The sequence below is a fragment of the Natator depressus genome, chromosome 2 (genome assembly GCF_965152275.1).
Source record: "Natator depressus isolate rNatDep1 chromosome 2, rNatDep2.hap1, whole genome shotgun sequence".
NCBI lineage: Eukaryota > Metazoa > Chordata > Testudines > Cheloniidae > Natator > Natator depressus.
The window spans coordinates 47,516,583-47,543,388 of NC_134235.1; the positions used below are offsets into that span (position 1 = coordinate 47,516,583).

At 42.8% G+C, this 26,806-nt stretch overlaps 1 protein-coding gene and 1 long non-coding RNA gene across 6 annotated transcripts in view; one reads left to right on the forward strand and one right to left on the reverse strand.

Annotated features, from left to right (window-relative positions):
* Window positions 1-10,689, reverse strand: part of WWP1 (WW domain containing E3 ubiquitin protein ligase 1) — a 168,564-nt gene extending 157,875 nt beyond the window's left edge. Inside the window, exon 1 of one of the 4 annotated variants that reach the window (XM_074944151.1) lies at window positions 10,515-10,530. Coding sequence is in view for 2 of the 4 variants with exons in the window: in XM_074944149.1 (XP_074800250.1) it covers window positions 9,832-10,011 (180 nt within the window). In the remaining 2 variants the exon portion in view is untranslated. Of the gene's footprint in view, window positions 1-9,831; window positions 10,114-10,514 lie in introns of those variants that run through there. The other 3 variants (XM_074944149.1, XM_074944150.1, XM_074944148.1) reach the window with 3 other exon arrangements.
* A 106-nt stretch (window positions 10,690-10,795) lies between these two features.
* Window positions 10,796-26,806, forward strand: part of LOC141981334 (uncharacterized) — a 34,461-nt gene continuing 18,450 nt past the window's right edge. The window contains exon 1 of one of the 2 annotated variants that reach the window (XR_012637737.1): window positions 10,796-10,909. This is a non-coding gene — a long non-coding RNA (uncharacterized LOC141981334). Of the gene's footprint in view, window positions 10,910-10,964; window positions 11,072-26,806 lie in introns of those variants that run through there. The other variant, XR_012637738.1, reaches the window with a different exon arrangement.

A 26,806-nucleotide genomic window follows, 5' to 3' on the forward strand; every position in this document is an offset into this window, starting at 1 on the left:
CATTCTCCAAGGACTGCGAAGATCTTTGGTACTGTAGATCAATCATACTCTGCAACACTTATGTTTGTTTCCTGAGCAATCCTTTTATGCCTGGTGCATTTCCTGATGCGCCTCTTAGTCCTTTTGCCTGTCCTGCAGTCACAGCTTTCTCCTCGTTCGCCTTGTGAAGGGCACCCCAACACCTCTGATCACTGTGAAAGGCAACTGTGGCTTGGAGGATCTCGTGGAACATATCCTCCCTACTTTTCTTCCTTTTCCTGAGGATCAGCATCAGACATTCAGTGGACGTGAAGGGGTGACCCCTTTAGGCCAGCACACAAAAAGTTACTGATAAAAACAGATAGATATACCATTAGATTTAGTCACAGCAGAAAGGAAAAGGTAAGTCTCAAAACTTCCTTGACATTATTCCAACAAATATCTTTAATATATGCTTATTGACACGTTAGCTTTAGAGTGCCTCGCTACAGCACCGCTCTCTAGCTCAAACTATAGTGAGTATGGCATCACAGGGAAAGGAGGAGGAAGAGTGTTCCTCTGCACTTTGTTATTAAGTTAGGCACCCTCCCTAGGTATGATATAGGGCAATGGCAGTGAACATATTGGCACTATTTTCATAAGCAATGATTTTGCCTGATATCTCACTCCTGAGGGTGACAAAGGCACCGAGAGCCCAGCTGCTACTAGCATCCCGAAGTCACCCAGGCCCAAACGCGGATAGGCTGTTTACCACAATGGTGCCTGCCTAACTCATCATAGAGTGGCATGGAAAAGTGTCCTATTGCGATGAAAGAAACAAGGCTGCCATCCCTAGAAATCTCATGGAAATAGTCTGTAAGCCTCTCCTGAAAAGTTTCATCAAGATCTCTCAAGAGGATAAGAGACACATCCCTACTCTGGTAAACAGTATTCTGCACCCCCCCTGCCTAGCCCAACATGCCAAAAAAATTGAAAAACAGATCCTGATTCTACCCCATTTATTCTACATCTACCTGAGTACAGGGCACAGATCTGAAATGGACTGTTTAATGGACAGCTGCCATACAACCGTTTTTATTTTTTAACATTATACCAGTAAAGCAATGAAAAGTCAATACCTCTTGAATTGCCTGACCCATTCGTACGTTGCCATTTTTAAATAGCAAACAAAAGCATGGGGGGGGACGTGAAGGAACAGATGAAGTTTGAGTGAAAGGAAAATAAAAAAAAACAAACATTGCAAGGAATAATGTAAGTACACACTTACCTGAGTTCCCTTCCCTTTTGTCAGTAGGCTCATCTGGATAGACTCCTGCAGAATGTCAAATAGTTCCTAGCTCACAGCATGGTTTGAGTCCCCTGCTTACTTCCCTCCACCCACCATCACCACCACTGTTGTTCATGGCAGGGGTCACTCACGATCTTGTTTCCTCTCAGGTACCCACCATCACTGGTGAATGTTGGTGGGTTAACTGCCAAGTATAGCATGCAGTTCATTGTAAAAGCAGCAGATCTGCAGGGCAGCACCACATTGCTTGTTGCCTTCCCTCGCTTTGTGATATTACTAGCAGACTTCTTTTGCTTTCATGTTGCACTGCTGCTGATCCCTGTTGTGCCCCTTTGTCATCATCCCCTGTACAATCTGCTCATAGATGACGATGTTTCTATGGCTGGTCCATAGCTGTGCTTGCAGAGCCTCTTTTCCCCTCAAGCCAAGCAAATCCAATACTTCTTGCCTATTCCAGGCAGGAGCGCATCTAGTAGCTTTCTGTGTACGGGGAGCTGGCATGGTCAGTCGGGCAGCTGGATCCACACAACAAAAGGAGAGCTGCTAGATATGCTCACTAAGATGGGCAATGAGAAAAGGCATTTCAAAAGACACAAGAATTTTAAAGGGGTAGGTGGACTTCTGGACTCTGGGGCCCCGGTGGAGTTCAAAATTGTGACCAGGAGTCACCGTCTCAGGGACAGGGTCATTGAGGGACAGGTGCTGGAAAATTGTTAGGGTCAACACAACTAAGGCACCACCTACACTCACACTCCTGAGAAGGTCAACCATGGCTCTGTACTGCTTTCAGGGGTAGTGTTACTGCATCACTGTAACAGGCCACTTACATGGGCAGAAGACAAATTTAAGCATAGACATGTGCATAGCAAGGTTGACACAAGTGGACTTACGTCAACCTAACTTTGTAGTGCAGACCAGGCTTCAGTATTGCGTGCCTATGATTTTCAATCATACCCATTCCCAGCTCCCAGTACTGACCTGCCCCATCATGCCTAGTGTGACATGGCAGGAATTCAGTGAACCTCTCCTGGCATATAACTGATTTGTCTTGTCTGGGACTCTTGCACTAGCCTCTCTGTGGCAGTTAGTCCCTTCCATGACAGCTCATCCCACACAACCATATGAAGTTTCACATCCCAGATAGTACTGCCCAAACTGTCCTAGAGTGCCACTTAGGCAGACAGGTAGATCGTAGGGGGTACTTAACTTTTTCAATATTGCACACACCACTCACACTTCCAAAAGGAGGCCCTATGTGGCTCTACACCAAGCAAAAAGTCAATGTGAGAGCACTAATGTGCACAGCATGCATAATTCCCAAGGAGAGGATTCAGTTCAAGAGTCAATGCCTGTTCCCCTGAGCCACTATGTGAATATGTTGCTCAGCGAACATCACTCAAAAATATTCCAGAGGAAGCAATGGCTCACAGATTGCTTGCAGACATGCACACTGATATAGCAAAGTATTTGTAGTACAGTAACTTTTGAAATATGTGTAAACTGGTTCTAGTTACCACTGCGTATCTAAACTTGGCATAATCCAGCTATTCACTACATGATGATCAGCCACCTTAGGTTTCAGCTCTGCAGTAACAAAGTTATAGAATCTGAAGATTTTAAAAGCAGCTCAATCTGGGGGGAACCTCTGTCTCAGAAACTCCTTGCACAAATGACAGCAAAATTTAAACCACAATCTCTATCCCAGTCTCTGCTTCAGTATACCAATTTTCAAGGTAATTTATCTATATAAATTAATTTTAAAGCACTTTGAAAATTAAAGACAGTTCATATGGGGGAGAGGAGAAGGAGGGAATGATGAAGTATCTCAGGAATCCCTTGACCAAGTTATTCCTAATTTATATCACAAGGTCAAACCACCATTTTTGCTGCATGCTATTTTTCAAGACACTCCATATGCAGAAGGGTTTTAGAGCACTCTGAATATTAAAATCAACTACTTACTGTGGATGTGGGGTGTTATTTATGAAGAAATTCTTGACCAAATGATCCCACACTTACTCCTATGTCTGTACCCCAGATCTTATGTGGAGTGAGTTTGGAAAAGAATCTGAATATGCATGTGGATTTTAGAGCATTTTGAATTATCAGCTTTTAAACAAAAGTTTAACTTCAGGGCCAAACAGTGACATGCAGGAATCACTATAAGAGATTAGATCAATGCTGTCTGATAGCAGAAATGCAAGATATCATGTACAACTGTGGAATAACTTGGCCATAGGAAAGATTTTCTTCCTCACCCCATAAGAGGCTGGCCTATCCCGTGAAACAGGAGAGCACTATATTCGTAATTTTTTGAATTATATTTTATGTAACTCACAGGTTCTCATTATCTATATAAAAGTCTAATTCTTATTTTTAACCCTAGTAGGTCTATTGAGCTCATTATCTTGTAGCAATGAGTTTCACAGGTTACATAAAACAGTTTTAAGTTAGTTGTCTTTCAATTTCATTGAATATCCCCTTTTTCATAATTCTATGAGAAAGAGTAAGGAAACATGGACAATGTACTGTCTCCATTCCGCTCATTGTTCTGTATACTTCTATCATGTCCTCTATTATTCAGCTCCCCCCTAAACTAAAAAGTAACAATATTTTCACTCGTGGAAATCTTCATTTTTTTAATCATTTTCTGGGCTACTACTGTTTTTTCCTCTAACTGGAGCAGAGAAAGGGGCTTAGTTCTAGAAGCATTTCTCAAATGCAGCCACCAGGTGCTTTTCTTGCGGCCACACCCTTCTGAGTTGTGATTGGGGGGAGAGGGGGAGCAAAGCAGCAGCCCCCCCCCCCCCCAATCGCTCCTGGATGCACTGCCTTAGTGTTGATTGCTGGGGCGACCAGCAGGGTTGGACCCCGCCCGCCTCTGGAGACACCTGGAATACAACTCTGGAGGAGCCAGCAGTCAGTGGGTTCCCCACCTTCCCAGGGGCATTGGGCCTTAGGCTTTGGACTTCAGCCCTGGGGCAGAGGGATGGCAGGCACTGGCTGCAGGGCTTCAGGCTCCAGCCCCGGCTGCATGGCGGTGGGCACCAGGCCCCAGGCTCTGTCCCGCCACAGGGTTTCAGTCTCCAGCCCCCTACTGTCTCTACCACCCACATCGCCCCTGGCCCCCACTGCCACCCCCGGTCCCCGATCCAGGGCTTAATTTGTCCCCAGGCTTGCAGGGCTAAGTAATTCTGCTGTGAAAAATGATATTTGTATATTTGGTAATATCACTTTTCACAACAGACTTACTAATTAGCAATAAATAAATTACAATGATTGGGACATATATAAGTGCATATTTATGTTTTTTTTGTAAAGCTAATTAAATATTTTAGGAAAAAGTGTGAAAGCAGCCACTACCAAGAGTCGGTGGCCACACTCTGAGGCCACCAAATAATTTCTCTTGAGAACCCATAGTAGTGGCTGATCCTGGTACAAGAGTCAAAAGAGTATCAGGATGACATAATTGTTCAGCAGCAATCAACTTCTTCCCTGCTAATAAAGAGGTATCCAGGGTGGTTCAGAAAGAATGTGTCATATTCTGCTTGCTGCCTAGTTAAATTTACCAAGACCCCAAGTGCTGAACATGGAATACAAGCAATATCAGAAAAGCTGTGTCTCCTGAATACTTTCACGAAACAAGAAAAATGCTAGTAACGTGGGGGGGGGGGGGGGGGGAGGCACGGACGGACGGGCGACAAAGCAGATAATTTTAGCAAACATATGCTTAACTTCAGGGTTTTTTAAAGTTTTTTCTATCAAACGTCTCTGTAAGAGCATCACTGCTATCTTAATAATGGTAGTTGCATCCAGAAAAGTTAAGTCTGAAGAAAAACTCTGCGGCAAAGTGCATATCAGTTCATGTTCTGCAGATTTGATTTTGTTGGCACTTTTATAATTGAAAAAATAGTGCTTTACTGAAACCAAAAGGTGCTTTCACAATTACAGTGTCTCACGATCACTGTTCCCTCTAAGTTGTGTGCACGTGCACACAGATCCTAACACACGCGCATACGGCAAAACACGGCATGCACAAAAATTTGCACAGAAGAAATTTTTTGCGCACACAGCCTGTCAAGAATTAGAGGGAACATTGCTCACGATGCAGAGACCAGATGAAGGGGCTTATCTGAAACACGAGTAAATGGGGGTGAAGAAAGTTGTTATACTTCTATGGTTGCAGGGATCACACTGGTACAGGTGGTCACCTATTCCTGTAATCATTAATTAATGAAGGTCAAATGCCATCTGGCTCTGAGCTTCCTAAAGACTAATTATTCATAAGTAACAGGAGGATAAAAGGTTTCTCTTAAGAATCTTTTTCAAAACACTCATTTTTCCTCTTCACTTAATCCTAGCACTTCTCTCCCAGTAGAACAGGAGTGCTCTTATGTATGAGTACAGACAGTTTCCCTGGGATCAGTAGTGCTGTTGTATAGATAAACACTCATGGTTATGACATGGCGATAAACTGAAATATGGTTTAGTTAATTTGTTAGAAATAGCAGTTTCTGCCTTATCTGGCCATAAAAGCAATGATAAACTCTAATTAAGTCATATATTAAAACAGGTTTAAAAAACATGACAGACACCTACTAGCCAGAGACCGATACAGAAAATGAAGGGAATCCTCCACCGAGCAGGGCCAATGGCAAAGTCCTGGAGAGGAGCTCGGTCACTCCTTTCTACTGGGAAGGAGGAAGGTGCAGGGATTCCTATGAGGATGCTCTCAAAGCATACTTATAGGCTCCACCTTTCCTATAGGTCTTTGACTACTAGATGCTGAACACCTCTCCTAGAGCAGGGGTTCTTAACTTTTTTCTTTCTGAGGCCCCCCTCATCATGCTATAAAAACTTCACAACCCACCTGTGCCACAATAACTGGTTTTCTGCATATAAAAGCCAGGACCAGCATTAGGGGTAGCAAGCAGGGCAACTGCCTGGGGCCCCATGCCACAGAAGCTCCCACAAAGCTACATTGCTCAGGCTTCAGCTACAATTCCAGGGCCCTGACAGGTCTCAGGGCCACAGGCTTCAGACCCATGTGGTGGGGCTTTAGCTTTCTGCCCTAGGCCCCAACGAGTCTAATGCTGGCCCTGCTTGACGGCCCCCCCAAAACCTGCTTGCAGCTCCACAGGGGGCTCCAGGCCACTGGTTGAGAACCATTGTCCTAGAGTACCTCTTTTCTGGTAGGAAGAAGGAGCTTTCTTTCCCATTTCTCTCAAGGTGATGTGGTGGAGTGTCCACTACCTTTGCCAGTGCTCCCTTGAAAATGCCACCTCTTTTTATAGCAGGCTTACAAGTCATGACAATTTATTTAAAACAAAAACAAAAAACTGTGTATCACTTAAGAAAAAAGTTTTGAGGTGGGGTGGAGGGGTGGCTTTCCAAATGTGACCTAAGTGTAACTAATGCAGTGCTGCCTTTGAGAGTCTGCAGACACCACAAAATAATGACTGAGATGTGAACTCCCCTGCTGCCATTTGTTACACACAGCAGTTAATGCAAATGCACAATAATCATGGCACTTTAAAAGTCAGCATTAACTAGTCCACTGCTGATCAGCTGAGCTGATAGGAAGAGAAATGGGGTGAGATTTTGAAAGACAGAAGAAAAATGAGGGACAACAGGGAACAGAAAAGGAAAGAAGGACGAAGAAGACAGGAAAAAAAAGAACAAGAACAGTGGTAATCCTAAAGGAGAGTATAAAATCCTTCTTACTCAATATGACAATAAAAAAAACAAACACAGAAGTTTATTTACTACACAGGGCCATATTCCATGGTGGTTCTTTGTAAAAATCTCCCACAGCCATCTGTGGGAGTTTGGCTGTGGATTTTGGATAATACGTAGTCCTAAATTTATATTCTGATTCACTAATCATAATTAAACATGGAATTCAGCCTCCTGTATAGAATGAATTTGGCAGCTCTGGTTTATGGCTTTCACAAAATGCAGCAGAGTAAAAATGACAGTATTCTTGTTAGTTTAATTGCTGCTATTTAGAACACTGTGACCAGCAATGAAACTAGTGAAACTGACCACAGCTCTATTACTTTCATTCCACTGTTTGGAAAAGCTATAAACAGCAGTCATAGCACTGGTGTTGCCTGTCGGCAAACTTGGAAAGACTGCACTGCATCAGTTGCATAAGAAAACATAAGGGCTAGAAATTAAATTTTTATTAATAAAAAGGTTACATTTTGCCAAAGCTGATAGGTTAGGATCCCACTTGGCCCAGAAAATTTCCAATATATAACTGGCAACTAGATTTTTCAAGCCCTGTCTTAACTACCCAGTGAAAATTTCTGAATTTCTGAAAATGTCAGTTGTTAAAGAGTGGAGTGGTTAACAGAACACTGAGTAACATGACTGATACTTCTGGAGAACAAGAGAACGGGAAGAGAGACTTTGAAGGAAAGGCATGCAAAAAGTTACACACAGTACAGCTGGGTTTTAAAAGGAGATTTAACTTATAATTTACATACTTTAAGGTAATACGAGTAAACAATTGCATTCCTATTAACAGAGTTCATATTTTGGTGCAATCATTGCTTTGTTTTCAGCTTGAATGGAAAAGTGGAGTACTTGTTTACCAAGTTGGTCAAGTAAAGTACTGAAATTACAACTAAGCAGTTTGGGGTTTTTAAAAGTTTTTTGCCTTTTTTCTGTTGGCTTCATTTTCTGCATCCTAGTTTTAGGATGGATATCTTAAAGGAGCACTCAACACCTAGTTTTGGTTCTAAATTTATATCCATTTTTATTTTGTAAAGTCTGTTTAATTTATTAATTTCTAAATATTAAAACAAGTTTATTAAATTTATTGGAGGTGTTATGTAACTTGTTATGTAACTGCCATGTGCTATAAAATAGCAACTGTTGGGATTTTGTAGTTCCCAATAGAGGAAAGAGCAAAAAAGTGGGAGGAAGAATCACCTCCTGGCCCCTTGGTTTGGCCACAATAAGAGAAATAGTGGAAAGGTTAAGAGGACCTGTCTCAGCCTCCACCATTTTCTTTTCAGGAGAAAGGTGATTGAGAGGGTGCTCCAACTCAGCATTCATGCATGGAACACTGAGAAGGAGGAAGGGGTAATAAGGCAGGTATTTCTTTCAGTGTGTTCCACAGAGCCAGGAAAGCAATTAAGGACAAGGCTAGTGAAGAACAACAGGATCACTACGTCTCCATGACTCTTTCCAGGATCTGGGGAGCAGCAGATCACCTCTATCTGGGATCCTTCCGCAGTGACCTGCTAGCAGAGGCAACAGAACAGAGTTCATTTTAAGTCTAGTCTCAAATTGGTGTGCAAGTTAGCTGACATTTTGTTTCGTTAACATATTTTTAGTGTCAGACTCTAAAAACTATTACTTTTACTACCTCAAAATATCCATTAAACGTCAAAGATACAAACTGAGGCCTACAATCGGCAAGTTGCTCCAAGTGGGCAGACTCTAGATCCTGCAAACTCTTACACATATGAATAACTGCATAATCCTAAAAACATTACAGGGCATAGGAACGACCCACAAAACACTGCAGTATCCAGTAGCATTTTCAGGATCAGTCCATTATAATGAAGTCTAATGTATTGTATACACCACCACATGGGGAAGAGAGGAATTGGCATAAGGGTGCTAAAAATTCAACTTAAAGCAACAGACGTATAACATAACTTGGTTCTCTCATTTCACTCATGTCTTAGGAACGAGCCGAAGTAAGCTATTGTGATTTTGAAAGGTGTTTGCACCTGCCACCTCTTCCCCAAAAAATAAATAAAAAACCATGAGAAGCTTTCATTCTGTGCAAACCCTCACACCTCATTTGATCATAAGTTAGTAAAACACTGAAATACATAAACGGAGTTCATATGTAGACTAACCTGCGTGGCTCACATTAGTTTATCAAACTCCATTTAATGAAAATCTCAAGGAGTTTGTGAAAAATTATAACAGGTCATCAACAGTCAATTTATTCCTTCCCTAACTAAAGTGTTAGTATCACAAGAGAAATGTAAGGTTGAATTATTTTTATTGAAAGTGCTATCCATCCATCCATCCGTTAACTATACTAAATATATGACAGCAAAATCTAGTAAGCTAATTGTAGTATAATTGTGTAACGTGGATAGGTACCCAAGAATACCCTTGTGGTGATTTTCCTATATGAATACGGGATCACCATTGAAATATGAAAATAACTTTTGGGAGTATTCGTAGAACTTTGTCAAAGATTTAAGCATTCTGTAACAAATTCATGTACTATTTTTGTCCATATCTTATTTTGATAGATTGTTTTAACTAAATGCCTGTGTAATGGGATATGCAGACAGAAAGATGAATGCCTTTACAATGTAGTTCAATTTAGATACCTATTTTGTTTTTAAAATAAAGATAGGTATATAGAAAGGAGTCAGTAAGTGGAACACTGTAGTAGCTCAGTATAGCATTTATGATCAAACCAATTAATTGGTGCATGTTCTGTTAAACGACTGAGATTTTAAAATCAAAATACTCAACGAGTTAGACGTTAAACAGCACACAAAGATTCTCAGGACAATTCTAACCTGGGCAGTAACCGCAATTAACTCTCTCTTCAGCCCCACCACGAGCTGCACAGGAGCCCTATACCTCCACTGCCAATGGGGCGCAGGGTGGGGAAGACAGGTTGCAGGGTCACAGTCCTTCGCAGGGGAGATGTGGGGAGTCCCCTGCCCCGGTTGCGCGGAGCGAAGGCAAACAGACATGTAACAATCACCCTCTCCTCCTCTTTCACCTCTCTAGGTAAAGAAACATGGGCCGCCTCCGCGACTGCCCTGCTGCTTCCCATACGCTCAGCACGGACTCGGGTCAGGGCTCAGCCGCATCTACCCCCATGGCCAGGCCCAGGAACAGAACAAGGTTACGCGCCTGACACAGGATACCACAGAGACCCTCCCCCTGCGCGCCCAGTGGTGCAGGGGCCCGAGGGCCAACGGCCACCCCCGCCGCGCTCCCAGCAGGGGCCAAGGGGGGCAGCCCTGGTACGGCTCCCCTTCGCCATTTTGACCTGAGCGTCCCCGCTGACAGGGGCAGCGCCTGTGGGCCAGAGACACCCTCTCTCTCCCCCCTAACAGCTGTGGGAGGAGAAAGTGTCCGCTCCGCGTCCCTCTCCCAGAGCGGGCGAGAAGGGGCCCCGCAGCCGCCCGTCTACTCGCCCAGCCGGGCTGGCAGAGCCAGCGGCTCTGGCAGAGCCTGTTTGTGCCCTTACCGTGGCCCGAAAGCCGCCACCGCTGCCCCCTCTCCGCCGAGGCGCCTCACCCCTCCGCCGCACAGAATGATGCCATCTCACGGCGGAGGCATCGGCGGCTCGCGCACAACAACCCCCTCCCCCACGCCAGCCGTCGCGCGCCCCCAACTACCAGCGCCGACCGAGCCGGACGCTGAGCGCGTGCGTTTCTGCGCGCGCCCGCCCGCCAGGGGAACAGGAACTTGTAGGAGCAGGAGCTTCTGCCTCCTCGGCCTGAACCAACTTCTCTACGGCGCGGGGGGGGGGACTAGGCCAACCGCTCCAGCGAAAGGAAGGGGCGAGGGCTTACGCTGCAAGGGGTTGAACCAACTGAGTGCCCCGAACTGAACCAACCTCTGTAGAGACGGGAGCTGGAGGTCGGTGGGTTTCCTCCTGATCACACTGGCGTGGTCCAGTTGGGGAGGGGTGAACGTGGCAGGGGGCAGCGATGCCGTTTAGAGGCACTGAACCGAAGCAGCTTCTGTGCTGGGCGAGGCATTAAGCCAGCGGGCCCTGGTACCCTGTACTTGGTTCACCAGGTAATAGCTACCTGCCTCTGCCTTCGCGCTCCTTGGATAAGGTTAAACCCCATCGCCATTTCCACCCACTGAGTGATTCTAGGGCTTGGTTGTTGGAGGAGGGCCTGCAGCAGCTGTGGTGTGTTAGAGTGAGAGTGTGTGTGTGGGGGGGGTTATATATGAAGGAAAAGTTACTCTCTGCCCTGCAAGATACTAGTGAACTAGTCACAGCACAGAAGAGTGAAAGCTGAGCCCCAGGGAAGGGCAGGGACTGGATTTAGCTTAGACCTAGTCTGCACATACATTTTGTATCAGGTTTCCAATTTTGGTTGAGGGGTTTGACTTTTTACCAAGCATTACTGGACTGGCACTTGAGCCCCAGATGACTGTGCTACGTAGGCACTGTAGAAACACAGAATAAAGAGACAGTCCCCATAGTTATACCAGTACAGCCCCTAGTGTAGATGTAGTTATTATGGCATGAGTGCTTACACCAGTACAGCTTATTCCACTTCCCCTAAGGGAAGCAGTTATACCAGTATAAGTACATGCACTGATAGAACTGCACCTGCAGCAGTGAAGACGATTGTACTACTTTAAAAAGGAGGACTTGTGGCACCTTAGAGACTAACCAATTTATTTGAGCATAAGCTTTCGTGAGCTACAGCTCATTTCATCACTTCATAAGCTCACGAAAGCTTATGCTCAAATAAATTGGTTAGTCTCTAAGGTGCCGCAGGTACTCCTTTTCTTTTTGCGAATACAGACTAACACAGCTGCTACTCTGAAACCTGTACTACTTTAACTTCTGTATTTAGATAAGGCCTTTGGAATGGACTCATTCATTAGAGATTTGACACCCTGCTCTTTAAATTAGGGAACAAGACCCTGGCCCCAGCATTTACCATTAGACATTTGTAACTTCTAATTTTTTTTAAAAAAACACACACACTTTAAAGCCTTTTTTTAGGCATAATGAAGAATCAATTTGAAAAATAAGCCACAGACTGTTAAAAAAAAAATCCTTTGCTGGTCACCTTTAAGAAATGTTTTAGACTAAGCTTTTCGAGAAGATACAGAAAAGTAGGGTCTCTCTTAACCAGATACAGTGGTAGGAATTTCTGTAAACTGAAAATAGTGGGTATTTATATGAATTTTAACACAGTAATTGTAGCACAGGAGATGTGGGCTGTACACTCAAACTCAGAAATCGGTTGTAGGCAGTAAAAAATAGCAAATTTTACTTAAAAATCTAATAAATTTATTTGACTTACAAAGTTCAGCAACTATAGCCACCTTTTTATAAATTCCAGCCTTAAGTTAAAGAAAGTAGCAGGCAACCTTCTGACCTTAAGTTTAAGTATAAAATCCTGTTTTGAATTGACTTCTTTCTTCTTCTTCTTTATGCTTTATGGCAAAGCAGACTCATCTACTGAGTGGTTTCAGAGTAGCAGCCATGTATATTCCCCGTACATTCATGCCACTACACTCTCTTTCCCTGCATCCGATGAAGTGAGCTGTAGCTCACGAAAGCTTATGCTCAAATAAATTTGTTAGTCTCTAAGGTGCCACAAGTACTCCTTTTCTTTTTTACCCTGCTCTATATCCTTAAAAAAGTAGTAGAGATTTTTTCCAAATAGTGTCACTAAACCCCTCATACTATATTCTATCACCTGAAAGCATCTAAATTCTTCACAAAAAAGTTCTGTGAACACTCCCTCCATTCCCATATCATGTGATCAATGGTGTCTTTACGTGCGTTACATAACCCATCTTTGTGTCTATTCAGTAAATATAAATTATTATTCGAACCACAGTGACCAGTTAGCAGTCTAAATATGAGTACTTCACTGATTCTTTCATAACTGGAGCAGTGCATTATCCTCTATGTTGGGACATACTTCATAGCATAGTCTTCCTCTTTTCCCCTTGGTCCATAATTCTTGCCATTCCTTTTTTTTTAGTTTAATCCTTTTTAACTAAACTTTTAATTCTTGCTTACTCAAAGGAATCTTTATATCAATTTCCCCATGCTCTAAAGTGGTTTTTTTCTTCTCTATCTGCCATTTCATTGCCAGATATCCCGGCTTGTGCTGGAATCCCTGTTAGAACTATGTACGTGCTCGAACATACTAATTCTGTTGTCAAAAACATCTCATTTATTAGATCACTCCTGCTTTCTGAGATAACTCTTTTAATTGCCAATATACTTAATAATCCAAAAAGATAACAGCTAAGGTAGCCCTTATGTCCCAGATCCAGTTTAATGTTAACATTATTCCCAGCAATTCTGCTGTCGTAATGGCTACAAAATTAGATGTTCTCTTAGATTTCTTAACTCTACTGTCAGGGATGCAAAAGGTTACAACCACTCTTCTTGTTTTTTTCCATCTTTAGATTCACCAGTACATATTCATATTCCATTTACCATTGCATGAACTCAAACTTTAGCTGTCATATATAGGATGGCTTTCTTTCCCTTTATTTTATTATATAATTCTAAATCCACTTCCAGAAAGATTTTCTGAGTATAATTTAGTGTCCTACAACTATAGATTTTAATCTCTTCTAGTCCTTCCTTTTCTCTTAACTCTTTTACCCACATTTTAACACTAACATTGTATTTATGTTTCTTCCACTTATTTCCCAGCATTCCTCATATACTTGACTGACTGACTTGTAGCTGGAGACTAACTTTATAGTCCATTGGCTCCACCCCCTTTGGATTTGGCTAATAACTTTTTGCTTCTTTTTCATGTTTGTGTTGTAATTTAAAAAAAATATTTTTTTAGGAAACAGAAGTTCATGAAGAATAATGTCCAACAATAGGGGAAAAAGGAAGTATTTAGGAATTTCGGAAGTTGCAGTGTTTCATTCCTAGCAGCAGATTGTTCTGTGGGTGGGTATAAATGGCAGCACTCAAAACTTAGCCTGCCTGCCATGGCCTAAAATGGAGTTCATGGCCAGCAGTGTTAATGTTTTTTAGCTCCTGAGGAAACTCACCAGCAAGAGAAATACTCATCTAAAGTAAGAGTACCTATATCTTTACTTTCAAAAACATAAGGACTGGTAAAGGAAGGAAGACGATAGCTTTGTAGTGTGTACCCTACAAATTAAGTTCTTCTTCTCTGTCTTAATTCAATAGGTTCTGTTACCAGACCTCTGCTTTGTTCTACCCCTGGGGTTTTCCCCTGGGTAGTGGCTTGCTCTATTGCTAATAGCAGCAGTTATGTTCAGTGTTCAAAAATAGTAAGATACCACCCTTGCCCCATGGAGTTTACAATCTAGTGCAGGGGTTGGCAAACTACGGTCCGCGGGCCAGACTGCCCCCTATGGTGCCGCAGGCACCGCGCCGCTCTCAGAAGCGATCAGCACCACGTCCCTGCGGCCGGGAGGAGGGACAGAGGGCTCCGTGCGTTGCCCTTGCCTCTAGGCTCCCATTGGCCAGGAGAGTGGGAGGTACCTGGAGGCATGGCAAGGGCAGTGCGCGGAGCCCTGTTGCCCCTCCCCCTCCAGGGCCATGCAGGGACGTGGTTCCGGCCACTTCCTAGAGCAGCGCCGCGTGGGGCCAGGGCAGGCAGGCAGGGAGCCTGCCCTGGCCCCGGTACGCACTGCTGCCACCCTGGAGCCACTTTAGATAAGCGGTGCCGGGTCAGAGCCCGAACCCCTCCTGCACCCCCCCCAACTCCCTGCCCTAAGCCCCCTCCCTGCACCCCGTGCACCTCAACCCCCTGCCCTGAGCCCCCTGCTGCACCCCTCCTGCACCCCAACTCCCTGCCCTGAGCCCCCTGCCACACCCCACACCCCTCCTGCATCCCAACCTCTGAGCCCCCTGCCGCACCCCACACCCCTCCTGCACCCCAACGCCCTACCCTGATCTCCCTCCCGCAGTCTGCACCCCTCCTGCACTCCACACCCCTTCCCTGGGCCCCCTTATATACCCCGCATCCCCCTTCTGCCCCAATCCCTTGCCCTGAGCCCGTTCCTGCACACTGCACCCCCTCCCACACCCTGCACTGCCTCCCGCACTCCAGCCCCTGCCCCGGCCCTGCATACAATTTCCCCACCCAGATGTGGCCCTTGGCCCAAAAAGTTTGCCCACCCCTGATCTAGTGTAAACAGGCCAAATTGTTCACACACACATAATACACTAAGTAGTACATACAAATAGTATTGTTGGTAGGCTGCCCGTGCTAGCCCTTTGCAACACAGGGTATGTTTAGATTTGGAATAAAACTTTATGCACAGTTCTGGGTATCTCCTGTCTACCCCTTCCCCACTTTCACCTTTCCCTGTTACATAGACATCTGCCGCACTCTGGAGAGTAGATACAGCCAAAGTATAGCCCATTCGTGGCCTTTAAAAGTGATGTTTAGTGAACTCTTAAAAGGTAGGCTTGTGACATTTTGTTTTCATATGATGTATAAAAAGAACCTGAATACCACTTCTTTTTTCCTATGTGTTTTTGAGACTCTGTGTAGCTAGTGAAGTTAGGTGTGCATGTAAGTGTTTGGGAGCCTTACATGTAAAACAAGCTAAAAAAAATGCAGGAGTTCATTATGCTTCATACCAATGTAAAAAATTGAATATCCCTCATTTTTCCCCCTTTGAAGATCATCTTTAATTTTTATATTGTTCTGTGATCTACAGAGACTACCAGTTCCAGCATGCAATGCTCCCAGCTGATGGAATGGAGATGAAACACTGTATGCTGTTGCCTGTAGTCTGAGCTGCTTGTGTTTCCTAATTAAAAATGAGAGCAGCTGTAATCTGCTTCATGCAGCTCTCTTGGATGTGAACCTTGAAAACTATTGCTAGGTGAAGCTCTGGTTTTAATCTGCAGGTTCAGTTTTGATTTGCAAGTGTTTTTAAAGTTTCACTTTGAGTTTGGGGGTTGAACATATACAAAAATCTAATGCTAAACTCAAATAAGTTGTACATATTTAGACATGTAACCATAAATGTACAGCTGTCTCTCAGTTTTATTTGAAATACAACTCCGAAATATAGGTGGATAGGAAAATATATATTACAAAAGTGGCCTCTAGTATACATTATTGACCTTCAAAAGCTTATTTAACCCTATCTAACAAGCTCTGGTATTGTGTATTAGATTTTTGTACAAAGCTCTATAGCAGTGTTTCCCAAACTTGGGACGCCGCTTGGTCAGCGAAAGCCCCTGGTGGGCCCAGCCAGTTTATTTACCTGCCGCATCCGCAGGTTCGGCCGATCGCAGCTCCCACTGGCCGCGGTTTGCTGTGCCTGACCAATGGGGTCTGCGGGAAGTGGCGCAGGCCGAGGGATGTACTGGCCGCCGCTTCCCGCACCCCCCATTGGCCGGGCACAGCGAACCGCGGCCAGTGGGAGCCGTGATCAGCTGAACCTGCGGATGCGGTAGGTAAACAAACCGGCCGGGCCCGCCAGCGGCTTTTCCTGAACAAGCGGTGTCCCAAGTTTGGGGAACACTGGTCTAAAGGCTTGACAGCCTTGAGGAATTCAAAGTCAAACAAGGAACATACAAAATAGGCACTTAATGTGCTGCTTTTCTTATGGGTTCATAGCGCTCTCCTTGATTGCCAATGGTTGAACAAAATTAGATTATTGAACATTTTTCTGTATCCTTCCAAAAAACTATAATAGCATTCTGCTTTCACACTCAAGGATAACGTATCAAGAGCACAGAGAGAAGAAACGGGATTACCACATTGAAATGAGCACCCAGAAGTCCATGCTCCAGGCCCTCTTCCCCATCAGCAAAGCAATTGATATTTTCTGCCCCTAGGCAATTTTGAAATGTCTCTAGAATGGGCATTGTGTGACTGTTGCTTGGAACAGAACCGCCCCTTTTCACTTCAGTGAACAACTCAACTCTTCTCTGCATGTAGTGATCACCAAGATGAGGGAGTGCTCACATTCTTTTAGCTCAGATTGTGCTATTGATCAGAAACTCTGTTCCGGAAATGTCTTCTAGAATTTAATAGAGATTAAACCAGTAGGAGTCTACAGAAATTACTGTAGAAACCTATAGAATTTAATAAAGAATAAAATCCAGTTTCTTAAATTTTTGAACCGTCCCATATAATACTGTGGTAAAGCTATAATCTTCTCATTCTATAGGATGTTTCAAAAATTCTGTACAAGGGATCTCATCTATCCAATTCTGTAGGACTCTTCCAGAAAGAAGAAGCATGACTGCTGAACCTTCCTATTGTGTGCTGTTGTTAATATCAGCAGGCCAAATCTTTCAATATTTAATCAATCAAAATGCAAGCTAATACATTTCACCTGATTTGAGGATTGCAGAATTAAGACAAGTATGTGTTATGTTTGGTTTTTGGTTGGGGTTTAGGGTCCAATATAATGAAGTTTTAAGTGCAACTGTCTGTTTGTTGGTTATGTCATGCTGACCTCTTTTTCCTGCTGTGTGAAATTTAATTATAAAAAGCAGAGTTTAACAAAGTTAAAGTGAAGATTTCTCCAGCCAACTTCTATAATGGTTCATTTCCAGCAGGGGCTTGTTACTCAGAGCTCATAGAATATAAAAGATACAACACCCAGTTCAGTCATTTTGTCTATTCATTGCTTTTCTGCCACCTCATCACATTGCAGACTCATCTGATTTGTTTTGTGCAGTATTGCTTCTTGGGCCTTTTTGCACATACACTTTTCCAAATAGCTCCCTCCCATTGAAAATCTGAGCTTCAGATAATTCTTCCTCAGACATATTGTCCTGCTTTTTTCCAGGAAAATGTATATTTGTTGGGTTTTGGCTATATTTCTAAACTCCCCATCAGAGCTTTTTTATCCCCCCCCCCGCCCCCATCTTCACTGTTGATTGTAACACCTTTCAATATTGTATCTGAATTTCATTAACTTGCTATTTATCTCTTCCAGATTTAACAAATATGGTAGCTGAAATCAGACCTATAGAAGTATATTCAAATGCATTACAAATCAGAATATCTTCTAATGTCTTCTTTCTTACATTAGAAATAAATGGTAGCTTTTTGGTTGTGTGCATTTTTGTGTGTGTTAGTTGAAGTGGAATCCCCCCTCAATCCTCCTCCTATCGGATATAGTGTAAAATCTTACAAGTTTTACAGTGGTTAGGCAGCTGGTGTACTGTGACTTCTGCATATTACACTAATCCATACTGTTTCATTGTTTGTTACTTTGGGTTTCCCCTCTGCCATCTGTTTAGTGTACCCACCTGTGTGGATCATCCTATGGTTGGACATGAAGGTAGTTCAGACAGGGACCATGTTTTTGTTATGCATGCTTTGCCTAGCACAATGATGCCCTTAATTCCTGATTTGGGCTTCTAGGCACCACTGTAATTTAAACAATAGTAAATGCCCAAGGGTATTCCCTGATATTATGTTGTGACCTAGTGAGAATTTGTAACCTAGTGAGTCAAAGTGCATAACTATGATTACATTTTGTGGAGAAATGCATTTGTGACAAACAATGAAGATCTGATTGTGCCCTATAGAAATCAATGAGATTGCCTTAATCTGGTTTTGCCTGGAGTTGTTTGGTTATATTTGTTGTGGGATAATGGTTTCCCATGCTAAAAGTTTGGAAACCAAGGGAGAGACAGCTTCCTTACATGCTTTCCCTCCTTCTCTTCTCTCCCCTCCCCACCCCACCTTAAAAACCGCAACCTGCTTAATTGGGAATATATATGTTTGGGTGGAGGGTGGGTAAGTGAATGAGAATTGAATTTTATTCATATGTTTACATAAAACCTATGGTCTCTTTTCTTCAAATCTCTCTCCCCCAAATGCTGTCATTCTTAGAGAATACACCAAATTCAAATCCACTGAGTGTTGCCGTCTTTCAGATTTGCTGTTCATGGTGGGTGTACTAATGAAGCAGCAATGAGTTTGCAAGGTTTTTTTGGTTTTTTTCGTCATGTAAGGCTGGGGGGATTGTGTGCCAGATCTTGAAACAATGTGAAAACAGCTTGTGGTTATGCTTTAGAGGTAGGCGTTTGAGCTGATAGGATATCTGTTGACAGCGGTAGAAATAAAACTTTGTTTTTGTCAAACTAAATCGTGCACAAACCAGTCCATATTCATTAAAGTGAGAGATGGTACAAACATATTTGATTGCTTTTAAATACAGTAGTCCAAGGACCTTTCTAAATTCAACAGATAGGTCCTTTTACATGACTGTATTTGAAATGCAGACAGTCTAACTGAATCTTCTTCCAATAACTTGTTTTCACACTTAAAGTAGCATGGATCAGCTCTCCTTTGGAACTCTGGGAGGTAGACAATGAGACACTCTTTAAAGCTTAGTACATTCATTTTCTGTCCTAATTCTTGATGATGCTACTTAATGTAGTTCTCACTCTCCCTTTGCTTCTGCTCTTAGTAAGGAGTACTCATTTGTTGGTGAGCCTGGTCAGCCTCTCTCCATAGGCAAAGAGGTTCCTATAAATACACTTACAACAGTTATTCCAGGACAAAAATTGTTTCCCTCCTCTCATCCGCACCCTGCCGCCCCGTGTTTTCTGATTGGAGCACTAATTACTGGGAAGTAAAATTGCCATAGCAAAGAGAGTTCATATCTTTAATAAGTGGTGAGTGTAGGCTGAAAAAGGCCGTTATGATAGCGATGGCACTTTAGGTGACACTGCAGTTTAAAAAAAAAAAAAGACACCAAAGGCTCCAATCGGGGAATCACAGTCCTGTTGTTCTGTGCTAGGTTATCTGTCCTTTAACCCACCTTAAGTTGTTTTGGCAATGCAATGCAGCTGAAAACACAGCAGACCTAACCAGCGAAGATTTTTGCAGTACAGGAGCATTCTCCAGATGGCATGGAGGTTGGAAGTCACTCTATGCTACCTCTCACCTTCTGTTCCTTGAGCACAGGGGGTATTCTTGGGGGCAAAGGTTAGAGCATCTCTCCTCTCTGGTGATCCTGGTTGCTGGAATGGCCCCTTGGGTCTATGGGCTGCTGAGTATACATTAGAGTAGCCCAGAATTGGAGAGCTGCAAAAAGGTCAAAGTTACTTTTGCCTTCTTCTTTTCGTGGTCCTGTACTGAACAGAAGATCTGGTCCCTTAACTTTTGTATTTTGACTTTTGAATGTTTAAAATTGTTATCTTGACATTACAGTAATGCATATGTTGTATTAAATATCCTAATGATAGGTCACTGTAAAAAGGCTGAGGGCCAGCTCGGCTTTGAATACTGAACACATACACACTAGATTAATGTTCAAAACTCACACCAGGATTTCCCTTTATGCTTAAGAACAATAAGTATAAATCTTAGTGCGTGCTTACTTCTGAGGTGGCTGTTTACAGGGTTTTTCACTGTATTACTTCCTTTCCTAACCCCTAACCCCTCTCTTGCATTAATAACTCTTCACTTCTTTTCCTTCTGAATTGGAGCTCATGAGACCAACTTAATATAGCTGCCAGATGAACCAGTAAAATAAACCTTTAGCTCTCTGCAGGGTCCTTCAAGATCTTGATAACCTATTACAGGCCTTATTCATCAAATATGAAGAAGATCATGTCATTTTGTCAAAGTGTGGATTATGCATTTTTATGTATAATTTAAATATATATGTAATTCTTAAAATGTATAAGTTTAACTAATACCCTTCTTTGCCAATACAGAGTAATCTTGGTGAAAAGATCTTGCTATGTTATCTGAAGCTGTTAATACCAAAAGGGATTAGAGAATGTTTGACTCAGGAATCAGAGTGCAACTTTTGACTTGTTAATTATTGTGTCATGTTTACTAGTAATCTTGGGAAGATATTGTATAAATGTTTTAGTGAAGGTCACTGTTAACTTTATATATGCTTGTAAAGTATATGTAAAGTTTAAATCTTGTTATGTTATAGTTTTTAAAATATTAGGCAAAATAGACAACCTTAGGAAAATGTTTTGTTATTTTTATTAGTGAAAATAGAACTTTCTTGCTGTGACTTCCACAGAAGCACTGCTCATATATATTTCTCCTCAACTATACAATCTTATGGGTATTCTCTATTAGATCATGATATTTTCAATCAGGTTTACTTGGAACAATATTTGAACATTCATTAAATCTTCTAGTGTACTGACACCATTTTTAAAAGTTGCCTTCCAAAATTTCTGTTTTAGGTTTAAAATATGTAAGATTCACAATCAGTGCATACCTGCATATATAAATGAGACATAACATTTGAAATAGAGCTGCTCTTCTCTTTCCTGTCTTCTCCCTTCTTCTACTATATATCACTTAGGGTTGTGCCTTCCTCACTAGTATGGTGATGACATCATAATTGAATCAGCTATCTGCTCTTCTGTCTACCATATGGATTATAATGAGGGAATGCTGTCTAGAGGTTAAAGTCCACAACTAGTGGTCAGAAAATCTGAGCTCTATGGTTCTTTCACTGACTTGATGTGACAGTTTAGACAAGTGACTTTGCCAAATTTTCAAAAACCTTGCACAAGAGTAAATGTATTTTAGGGACACAAATAGCAGGTTATCTTGAATGGGGTTGTTGTTGTTTTTTTTAAAGGTGAGGTTAGTCATGCACACAGAGTGTGTGTGCATGCCCTCTGGGGACCTCTCCATTGGCTCGCCACGAAGCATGGAGTGAGTCACTGAGCTGCAATGGTGCAAGTACGGCGGTACAGTCCAGTACGCCGTAGCAGTAAGATATTTATAGCCAGTACGCTGTACTGGAAAAAACACAGGAGGAGCAGAACATGTGGCTGCCGGCAGCTCCTCCGGCGCACCTGTACCGCCCCCAGCCCTTCCACGCAGCTGCATCTCCTCTCTGGGGTCTGTACAGCAGACCTACTGGAGGACAGGGCTGGGGGCAGTCCAGCCGCGCCGTCCTCCAGCAGGGCTGCTGTACAGACGCTAGACAGGACTCAGGAGATGAAGCTGTGTGGAAAAGCTGGGGGTGGTACAGCTGCACCAGAGGAGCTGCCGGTGTGAGGCCGCCCAGCAGCCCACTCTTCTGCTCCTTCTGTCGCTGTGATTCCAGAGAGTCCTGCGGTTCAGAAGCCTCCGCCACAGCGGGAGGACAGACACCCTGCCCCCAGGTAATGTGAGATGGATCATGGGAAGGGGATGGGGAGAGCGTGGGGGCCCTGGGCTGGGAGATCACATGCTCCCCCCTTTGTGTCCCTCCCATGAGTGTATCGTACCGGTAAGAAATGAATTATGCTTTTACCACTGCTGATCTGAGTGGTGTGTACTAAGGACTTGATTATGAACCCAGCCTCAGAGATAGGTCTGTACAGCTTATTTGGGGAGGGAAGATAGGAAATAAGGTAGGCAAGCTTAAGGCGAGAAGGAAGGACCACTGGGGACACCAGTGGAGTCAGCAAAGTCATTTTCCACATGCCTTTTTCCTGTTACACTTTGCTCAGGGTGCTCTTGAAAGAGGAGTAGCATTTAGCATATGGCAATGACATGAGTTAGAAGCACAACTGAGTGGTGCACAGTTTTTTTTCCAATTTTTCTCTAGAATCTAGAGGCAAGACTTACGCTGGTCTTTGTGAGAGGGAGCGAATGACAATTAAACTCAAAATTGAAATGCGCTATGCTACTCCCTCCTCCCCAATCCCTTCCAAATGAGAAAAAAAATCCAATTTACCCTGCCATGGCACTCCAGGAGCCAGTTGCTTACTTGAATACTATACAGGCAGGGAATTGGCTTTCCCTGCAGGAGTCACTCCATGGCACCTATTCCTGTTCAAAATAAAATCTTAGATTTCTATAGAACGGGGGTCGGCAACTTTTCAGAAGTGGTGTGCCGAGTCTTCATTTATTCACTCTAATTTAAGGTTTCGCATGCCAGTAATACATTTTAATGTTTATAGAAGGTCTCTTTCTATAAGTCTTTAATATCTAACTAAACTATTGTTGTATGTAAAGTAAATAAGTTTTTTGAAATTTTAAAAAGCTTCATTTAAATTTAAATTAAATTGCAGAGTGCCCCCTCCCTCCTCCGACCGGTGGCCAGGACCCAGGCAGTGTGAGTGCCACTGAAAATCAGCTCACGTGCCGCAGGTTGCCTACCCTTGCTATAGCAACACATTATTAGACATTCACAATACGTGGTCCTGGATGTAATTCATATTTCATCTTTCATTGGCTTTCTTCTCAACTATTGGAAAATTAATCTCCAACATCACTGAAATAAGTGAAAGTGAATTTAGCCTATTCTGAAAATGCTGAAATGTGCCAGCTTGTGTTGCATGTCTGTAATGTGGACATGCTCACTAGTGACACTACACTTTCCAATAACATTATATTTGTGACTATGGCTCAGTGAAAATTAGGTTTGGGGTTTTTTAACTTGCATTTAACAAAAGGAAAAATCCTTCACTTTGGGTAACTTTTTCCAAGATCTATCACATTGTTATTGAAAACGAGATGTCTATTTTGCCAGTGTTCAGAATTGGAAAATTATAGGCCAATTTTGTTGCTCTCTTGAGGTATAAGATTCTGTTCACTGGACTTAATGTATTATATTAAAATGAACACTATGCTTAAAAAAAGGGAAGTTAACAGAGTGTGGTAATCAACAAAAGAGAAGTGAAGGAAAAAGGCTGAAGTCAGGAAAACTAAAATCTCTGCCATCCATTTCCTGTACACTTTAAAAAGCCTCAGCTTTTTCTGATGTCACATATCTGCTTTTGTCCATACCACCATGTGGTGAGAAGTCATCAGTTTTTGTAAACTGATGAAGGTCAAAAACCGGTCAGTATTTGGATGGGAAACCTTCCAGAACAGCTGCAATAAGTGGTGGTTTGTTGGATGGAATGGGTGGGATATTCTTCTTTGAGTCAGTCCTGCAACCATATGATAGGGCTCTGTGCTGCTGGAGGGACTGTAAAACCAGGAACCTAACCACTTGGAGTCTTTAAAGATCCCATGGCATTCTACATCAATGTAGGGGAATTAGTCCAACTAAGTTACCCCTTTGATTATAATCTGATATGGCTTTCTTTTTTTCTATCCTAAATTGTTGTATACCATAGTGCAGTGGTTTTCAATCTTTTTCATTTGCAAACCACTAAAACATTTCAAATGGAGGTACCAATCCCTTTGGAAATTTTAGACATAGTCTGCAGACCATAGATTGAAAACCATTGCCATAGTGGTACTATGCCTTGTTATATAGTTTCCATGTTCCACAATGTGATGAATACAGGAAGTGAACATGTTGCTTTACCACTGTTTTCTGGGTGTTCTTTTTCTCCTTTCTCATTAACTAATTGTGTTGGACATCTCTTAGCTGCCCCTATGTCTGTACAGGCAGCAAACTCAGGCCCTGAACAACAACTTTACTGTTGAAATGGAATCTTCTGTTAATTAGAAATTTTCTGTAATAAGGATGAGAGACCATCTCCTAGAACATCTGGATGAAAAGATTTCTGCTTTATATGACAGTGGACATTATTATATGAGAAAACACTATAATGCACAAGAATAGACTGTTCTCCTTTAATGCTGCCCTCCCAGTTACTTTAAATTCAACTAAGGTGTATTCTCAAAGGCATTAGTAACCACAATATTATAGTTATGCAGCCCATTGTAAAGCACAGACGAACAGAAGTGCTACATTTGCATCCTGAGCCAACATACCAAATTTAAAATACAAAAAACAAAACAAGTACTGTAATAAGAGGGTCAGCTATACGAGGCAGTGGACCAGAGAAAGTAATAGTAGGGGAGTCTTTCCATTGACTTCAGTGCGTACTAGATCACCCCCTCAGTGAGGGAAAAGTAAGTGATGAAGAAACTATGACAAAATGTGGCAAAAACCAAAGCCATAGCTTCTTTGTGGCACATTTCTTTGTGAATGTAGTTAATGGAATGGAATGTTGACACTTAAAAGTGAGCTATAAGGTTTTTTAAAAAGTGTCTTTTATTGCTGTGTTAGGGTGTATAAAGATGGTGTTTCGCCTTCTTTTAATTAATTAATTTATTTATTGCTTGTCTTTAGTATTAGAAATATTAGGTTCTGGTTTTCTGTTTTTACCAAAGGACTTGTACGTTAGTTGGACTGGGATGATGATACCACAGTGAAGTGAATCTTGAGTTTATAGCTTTCTAAATAGAGTGATCATACATTCCGTTTCAGCCGGGACAGTCCCTTTTTCAAGGCTGTCCCGATTATTTTTGGCAAAAGTGGGCTTTTCTCCTGTTTGCTCCTGCCACTTGATCAGTTGGCAAGAGCAAGTGGGACAAATGCCAACTTTTGTCAAAAAAGGGGGATGCAGAAGAACATGCAGGGGGGTGAGTGGCAATGCCAGCCCCACACAGGGGGAGAGGCAGGGCTCGAGCTAGCAGTGATGTCAGCCCTAGCTTCATGCAGGAGGGCAGGCAGTGCTTGGGCAAGCAGCAACACCAGCCCTGTACTGGGAAGGGGACTCCCCGGGGGCTCAGGCTAGCCACACATGGTGTCCCATTTTCCCTTTGGGAAATATCGTCACCCTATTTCTAAATCTTCAACTGGGGTTGGGATGTTTTAGACTCACCAAGAGTTACATCCATATTTGTTCACCTGTATTTCTAAATTCACTCATCATTTGTCACTTGTTGCAGGATTTGGCCAAATACGTGATTGTTGAAAGATGCTAAATTAACTTCATGCCTTGTCATCACTTTATGGAGACCAACTTGAAGAGTCCTTTTCTGTTTTCTTCAGGATTTCAATTGCATCTTGACAAATATATTTTTCCTATAGTTTAGTTATTCTGTTGAGAGTTAATAATATTGTTACTGGCTACCTTTGTTTTTTTTAAAAAGGCTCATATTAGACTGTTACCCTCAGTGTTGAGATAAGGTGCAGGGCAAAAGGGGGAGGAGAGAGAGACATTCTTTTTTACCTTCTCTCTCTGGGTCAGATCCTCAGCTGGTATAAATTGTAATAGCTCCATGTACATGTGATATTTTATACCAGCTGAGGATCTGGTCCTTGATTGTCACAAGGAATTGATCAGATGCATGTTACAGAAATGCAGTCGAATTAAGCATTAGACCTTCAGTTGCACAATTAAAAATTGTGGCCAAGCAAATGTACTGGATAGAAAAGACTTTGCTCATATTGCTTATCTTGTTGTCTCTGGTCCTTGAGGTGGTCTTTCAGGGGGAGTGGGGATGGTGGTGGGGGTCTCCACTGCCCCGTGACTGGCTTTTTTTTTTTGTTAGCCCCTGGTCAGGACAGCTCTTGGCCGTGGCCTCTAATTAGGCCTAGTGGTCTGTTTAAGTCACTTTGGGACATTTTTCTGGAGGCAGCCTGGTGCAGGAGCATTGTCCCTTCACTGTCCAAGGCATTTCTGCCTCCCTTCCTTCTCTGAGCTTTCTAATTTTATAGCTGGCCTTGTTTCCCCTATTGGTTGCAGCTGAGAGTGTCTGCCTTCATGACTGGGAGTTGTAGCAGCAGCATAGGGGTGTGGTCAGGCTGCTCACCTGTAGTCAGGAGCGGCACGGCTCCCCTCCTTCTGCTCAGTATGGGGTTTGTAGACCCGATTATGTATCCACCCCCTCAAGGCCGAGGCCCCATCTTGGCTGGCATATACTACCTCTCTGGACAGGAAATCGGCGTTATGGTGCAACCTTCCTGCCCACCGGTGTTGTATCCAAAAGGCACAAGGCTGTAGTGACAGGTACCACCTCATGATCCTTGGGTTTCTCTTCTTCATCACATTTAGCCAGACATGGGGTGCATGGTCTGTAACTAGTGTGAACTTACTTCCTAGGAGATAGAGAACCTATGGTA